The 6,303-nt window shown below is 37.0% G+C and overlaps 2 protein-coding genes across 2 annotated transcripts in view; one reads left to right on the plus strand and one right to left on the minus strand.

The window, feature by feature from the left end:
* Positions 1-1,650, plus strand: part of LOC107638937 (cell division control protein 2 homolog) — a gene marked incomplete in the record, with an annotated part of 3,921 nt that extends 2,271 nt beyond the window's left edge. Inside the window, 4 exon segments of the mRNA XM_016342333.2 lie at positions 421-584; positions 841-928; positions 1,015-1,068; positions 1,284-1,650. Coding sequence (XP_016197819.1) covers positions 421-584; positions 841-928; positions 1,015-1,068; positions 1,284-1,373 — 396 coding nt within the window.
* LOC107638935 (protein CHUP1, chloroplastic-like) lies at positions 2,253-5,983 on the minus strand. Its single transcript, XM_016342332.2, has 7 exons — positions 4,874-5,983; positions 3,670-4,602; positions 3,401-3,532; positions 3,121-3,302; positions 2,913-3,024; positions 2,689-2,832; positions 2,253-2,550 (listed from the first exon to the last, which is right to left on the minus strand). Exons 1-7 carry the CDS (start codon positions 5,630-5,632, stop codon positions 2,470-2,472), a joined length of 2,343 nt encoding a protein of 780 aa, XP_016197818.1. The 5' UTR covers positions 5,633-5,983; the 3' UTR covers positions 2,253-2,469.

The raw sequence follows: 6,303 nt of genomic DNA on the forward strand, positions 1-6,303 counted from the left end.
ACGCATGAGGTTCGTATCCAATCTTACATTTGCTTCTAGCCATCCATGCAGATAATCAAAATTTGAAATATATGGCCTCTGGGAAACGAGAATGAATATGTTCGGTGTACTTGTGCTGCTTCTATAGTTGCATCTGACATGGTGGAGATAATTGAGAATCTTATTCTCCTTTAATGCTAAAGCAGCACAATTTGGTGACTAGATTTCTTCATTGATTATTTATGCTCCTGATTGTAAAACTAATCAGCGTTATTTCTTTCTTCATATTTATTTATTTTCAAATTTGTGTGTGCTCCATATATGATATACGGTACTGATCGAGCACATAGTTGGACCCATGTACTTTATATCACCTAGTGGGAATTAGTTGGTTTCAGTCACTAGCTTTTTCGCATCATAGTCATTGGTGATTGCTTGTAGGTGGTGACACTGTGGTACAGAGCTCCAGAAATATTGCTCGGATCTCGTCATTACTCTACCCCAGTTGATGTTTGGTCAGTGGGATGTATATTTGCAGAGATGGTAAACCGGCGACCTCTATTCCCTGGAGATTCCGAGATTGATGAATTGTTTAAAATATTCAGGTGACTATCTTTTTTTCTTTAAGTTATACGTTTTTCCTGAAAACCATATTAATATCCATGATTGGCCACATGACAATGCCCCTATATCAATCATGTCAATTTTCATATGAGAAATTAAGTTATGATATGTTTGTTTGGACTTTCCAGAATAGTTTACTTTTAGTGCAAAAGTTTGGGTTTCCATGCATGTAACAATTAAATAAGCAAAGCTACATGTTATATGTTTATATATTTACTATTTATTCATTGTATGAAGAATCATGGGCACCCCAAATGAAGATACATGGCCTGGGGTAACTTCATTGCCTGATTTTAAATCAACCTTTCCCAAGTGGCCACCTAAGGTAATTAAATAATTCTATCTCTAACGTGGATGAAGTGTTTGGTTCTCCATTGCACTAAGAACGTAACCTTATCCTGTAATTTGCAGGAGCTAGCTAATGTGGTTCCAAATCTTGACCCCGCTGGTCTTGACCTCCTTTCTGTAAGTGTAGCATGTGATATACTGTTCATTCTCTCCTGAACTCCTCTAAGGAAATAAAGTTGTATATTAGAGAATTAAGAGAAATTTATTTTGGAACAATAATATAAACAATGATCCTATGACATTTGAATTCACTTTCTTCTTCTTGGATCTCAATCCTAATTATCCTACCATGAATCATGTTAATTCCTTTTATTGATTCTAATGTGGTGCAGAGTATGCTTTGCTTGGATCCCAGCAAAAGAATCACCGCCAGGAATGCTGTAGAGCATGAATACTTCAAGGACATTAAGTTTGTACCATGATTCCATATCTTAATGATGGAAAAAGGTGTTTATATGTGTAGAATTTATGGGTTTTGACTCTGCGAGAAATGCGTGCTTTCCGTCAATGACTTCGGACTGGGTCTTTCTTTGTCCTTGCAAATATTAGAATCAACTTATGCGTGATCCATATTGCTTCATTTTTGTTTTTTTGCCCAAGTCTAGACACAATTCGGCAGGCAAAATTTAATTTTGCTTGATGTAAAGTTGCTATTTCTAAATATCTTTAACCTCATAGAAGTTGCTATTTTTCGTGCAATGCAATTTATGTGTCCCAAAGTAATTAAGGGAGGAAATGACAAATAAGGCCGTGTCCATTTTTGTTGTGGATATATGGATCCCAATCCAAAATAAATTAAGTCCCATGGAAAATTTGGACATACAGTGTGGGAAGATTTTCAATGATTAGGGACTTATGTCTCAACGACAAAAATGAACGAGAAGTTTCATTATCCTCCACGTAGAAAAAATTTATACACCTTGTTAATCTTTAACTATAAACTTAGTGTTATACAATTATGTTATAAATATATTTATTGTAAATTCTCTAGTAAGGTGTTGGGTCCTTGGCTAAGAGTTGGGTCCGTGGCTATAAATAGCCCTTCTCATGTTTTCTAATGGACACAATCAATAATAGAATACTTATTATTTTTTCACTCGAATCCTTATTTTTATAACATATTATACTTTTTCTTTCATATTTTTATATTTTGATTGATAAGAAAAAAAATATTCTATAAACAAGGAAGAATTTATTGTGAAGTAAACGCTAGCCTCTGGAATTCTTGGGATTATCTTTCTACATAATTGCTCCATTGCTGCGCTGGCTTTGCATACAAGATTTCTACAGTGTTGCAAAGAGATACACAACACGAATTTGAAGTCTTTTGATTGAACACCTTGTTAATCTTTCTGCATGGTTACAAATAACAAAAATGTCGCCCGTCTCTCGCTACAGAAAATGTAGTGAAATGGCAGGCCAAACAAACAAGAACCAATCCACATTGCAACTATGTAACCACCCTGTATGTAGCTTACTGAGATTGTAAGCTGAAACCATCAATCCCCATATTTCTGTTTACATTTTGTTAAGTAAAGAGGCAAGGCTGCGAAGTTCCTCAAATGCATGCATTGTTTCTGCATCAAATCCTCCTGCAAACTGCATAAATGAATAAATGGTTATACCTCTACCATGTTTGATAATGATTCTACAGAAAGTTCTTGGGATATGTATGAACTGAAACACTCAAAAGGATAGATAAAGGTGCTAGATTATAAATTATAAAATTGGACAAACCTGATGGATCCTAAAAGCAAATCTCACTCCTTGGAGAAGCATGTAATCCATTGCTGAATCTTTTTCTAGTGATGACTTTGCTTGTAGTTCCATAGCCACCCTTTTCATATACCTTTTTGCCAATTTAACCGATCCTAGCTTTATCTGCAAAATGTATTTGTTGGATCAAAGATCTTGTGAAAATATATAGCTTGCTGGATGATTACATTGCTATGTTATTGCACCTTGCCAATGATTCCATTATCAAGCATCCATTCTAAAGGAATTTGAAACTCCTTGCAGTTACGCATCAAAGAGTCTCGTGTGCGATGAAGGTTGTAAACGGTACGCTCCATCCTGACAGTGAATTCAAACACAAACATAAGATTTCTTTCTTTCTTTTCATGGAGACACAAAGCAAACATCACAGATCTCATCATTTTAGTTACTTACTTTTCGGATAAGGTAACCATTTTCTTTAGAACGACATCACAAGGTAGCCGTGGATCATCCTTATACGATGAAACTTCAGATTCTAACTTTTTCAAATCTTGATATGCAAATGCTGCTTCTCTTAATGTGTCAGCTTTCTTCTCTGGCCAATCAAAATGCTTGAGGACTGCCCTCTCATCTACCTAAGAATGTAGCCCACACAATCATAAGTTTTTACTTGACATGGCATAATTTCGAAACTACAAAGGTTAAAAGCTCATTGGATAAAAAAGCTTCTTACAAGGAAGCAGAGTTCATCATCAAGCCACTTCACGAATGCCACTACATCTTCAATGTTCTGGTAAACTGCATTGTTCACCTCTCTAATTAATGAATTCACAAATTCTCCCTGAGTTTCAATATCTGCCTTTATCTGCAAATCAAGGGATAGTTACTATTTTAGTGATATATGTGTAATCAATGATAATTCACTATTCTATGTATTGCTTAAACGGCAAGTAAAACATATATATTATGAACTTAGATGCATAAAGTTGGGTAAGAACTCACAGCAAGCAAATATGACGACCGATTTTCAATTTCTCCAATCATGCTGCTCCGAACATCTGCAACATCAGTTGTATCTGAGAGTGCTCCATTTGTAGAATCCCTTCTAGAATCTCTCTTCATAAGTGAATGGTACAACTCCACCACTTGTGGGGCTCGTTTCACTGTCCCTGTATTACTTCTTGCTGTGAAATTCACAGGTGGTGGAGGAGGAGGTGGAGGTGGAGGAGGTGGAATTTGAGCAGAACTCTCTTGTTTCATTTTGCTAGAAATAGAACATGAAGGCCTTGGAGGCGGATTAGGAATGCGCAAGGCCCTCTTCTCGACATCCAAACAAGTCAAAAGTTTGTTAGCTTCTCTTTGGACAACCTCCAAACCAGATTGTTGAACGGATAATAATGGCACTGATGGTTCCTTCTCCATTTCTTTGGTACATATAAAACAATCCGATTGTCTTCTCTTACTCAGGACTACCTCTTCCTCTGAACAATTCAATCCGCTAATAGAGTGTCGTCTTTGGGGGCCTCCTGCTACCTCAGATTCCATCCAATTCTTCTCAATAATACTATCTGGACATTCTACTTGTGACAAATTATCACTAGTTATAGGCCACTTTTTCGGCTTCTTCATCAAATTGAACCTATTTCCACTACTACCACAGTTTAGGTACCTATTGCTTTGATCAGAGAAGGAACTAACACAATCTCCACTACTACTATTCACATCAGGTTGGGGGCTAGATGGCTTATCAGAATCCATTGGTGAGCATGTGTTCTTCAATTCATTTCTTAAACATGAATTCACCCACCTCAGGTATGCAAGCTCCTCAACCTCATTTAATCTACTCATTTGTAAACCTTCTACTTGTTTGGACAGGTCTTCATTGGTGACCCTTAGCAATGATGCCTCAGCTTTGATTTTGGCAACAATGTCACTCTGATAAAAGAAAGAGAAAAAAGGACAGTTACTGAGAAAGAAGAGGAAAATGTAAATGATTGATAAATCAGCAAAGCTAAGTACAAAGCTCAACCTTATTTTAGAAAGTTAAAACCAAAAGAAAGTAACAACAAAAATGATAGATGATAAATGATAAATCATTGATTAAATTCATCCAAAATGCTAAAAAATGAATCGTCCACTATGAAGCACAAATACTTCGTTTTCACTTTTGTGCAACATAAATCATCCAAAATTGAGGAGAGTTTACCTCTGAAGATTTGGCAAGACAAGACAACTGAGATTCAAGAGAAGAGAGCCTGCAAGTGAGACTTCTCTTCTGCATCTGCAGCTCCTTATTGACCCTCCTCAACTCAACAACCTCAAGCTCAAGATCCTGCACTGAACTATCCTTTTCCCCTTTAACCACCACTTCACCACTCTCAGAAGAGACACGGGTCAATGCAGCAAGTTGCTCAGAGAGGCCATGTTTCTCTTGTTCCAATAATGCTACCTTCTTCACAAGCTCATCAACCTCACCATTGTGCTTCTTACACTCAGCAAGCTCTGCATGAAGCTTAGACTCTCTCTCCTTTGATTCTTGCAATAGCCCCCTCATGTGGTCAAGCTCAGTGAATAAATCAGTGGAAGATTGTCTCCTATGTGAAGGGTAACCATGTGGATGAACCTGAGCTCCACCATTAATAGAGCATGCCAAGTCACCAATGAGGGACCTCTTGACCCTAGATTGTGGTGGCTGGTTCTTCTGGTTTTGAACAGCATCAGAGATTGTTGTCAGATTCTGTTGATGTTGTTTTTTGGTGGGGATTGTGGATTGAATTTTGGATTTTTTGTCTGCAGCGAAGCCTTTTACAATATGGGCACCCCATGAAGAAGACAACCTTGGCCTTGAGATGATTGGATTGTTGGTTGTTCCTTTGGGGTTTTGAGGCTTTGGGGGTTGGTTTTGGTCTGCAAATTTTGAAACTTTGGACCTGTTCTCTGATGGATGGTTGTTTTCTTCCCTCATCCTGATGATGATCAAAACCAAAGGAAAGAAAAGGAGAGAACTTTTGAAATGTGATAGATAGAGAGTAATACTAATAACAGCACTCTCTTCAGTTTACGAAGAGGATCACCAATTTAGTTTTGCATTGAAGACAATGGAATATTGGGTAGCTCAACATTGATGGGTGTTTTTTAATCTCTGATATATAAAGGTGTGAGGAAAGCTTAGCTTAGCTGCCATTAAAGGGAACTTTGGAGGGTTGGAGTGGTGATGATGATGATGAATGGGGTAAAAATGGGAGCTTTTGTTTGGAGTTAGCTTCAGAGCTTTTGAAAGTTTGAATTTTGAAAATGTTGAGAGAGAGAGAGAGAGAGAGAGAGAGAGAGAATGGTACTAATGTGAAGCTCAGCGAGGAGTACGAGGGTGGAGCTTGGGAACTGCAACGGTCGATTTTTTGGGAGTGGGTCCCAAACGCGATTAAAAGTTGACTTTTGGTTTAAATAGAAAGCTTAAGTAAACTACGTTTTAAGTGTTAACTTCGTAAAAGGTTCAATTTTTAAAGATAATTTTCATTCCACAAAATATATTATAAAAGACATATAACATATCAGAAAAGGGTGTTGCTAATGTGTATTTTAAGGATATATTTCGAAAGTATTATAATTTTTTTTAATTATCAAAATGCATTAAAT

This window comes from Arachis ipaensis, chromosome B04 (assembly GCF_000816755.2).
Source record: "Arachis ipaensis cultivar K30076 chromosome B04, Araip1.1, whole genome shotgun sequence".
NCBI lineage: Eukaryota > Viridiplantae > Streptophyta > Magnoliopsida > Fabales > Fabaceae > Arachis > Arachis ipaensis.

Bases quoted from the DNA above. Each gene is read 5' to 3' on its own strand.
- LOC107638935 (XM_016342332.2), bottom strand. From the start codon at position 5,632: ATGAGGGAAGAAAACAACCATCCATCAGAGAACAGGTCCAAAGTTTCA. The intron at 4,603-4,873 runs GTAAACTCTCCT...TTCTTTTATCAG, and splicing joins GTCTTGCCAAATCTTCAGAG to AGTGACATTGTTGCCAAAAT. The intron at 2,551-2,688 runs GTTTGTCCAATT...TCATTTATGCAG, and splicing joins TTGCTTTTAGGATCCATCAG to TTTGCAGGAGGATTTGATGC.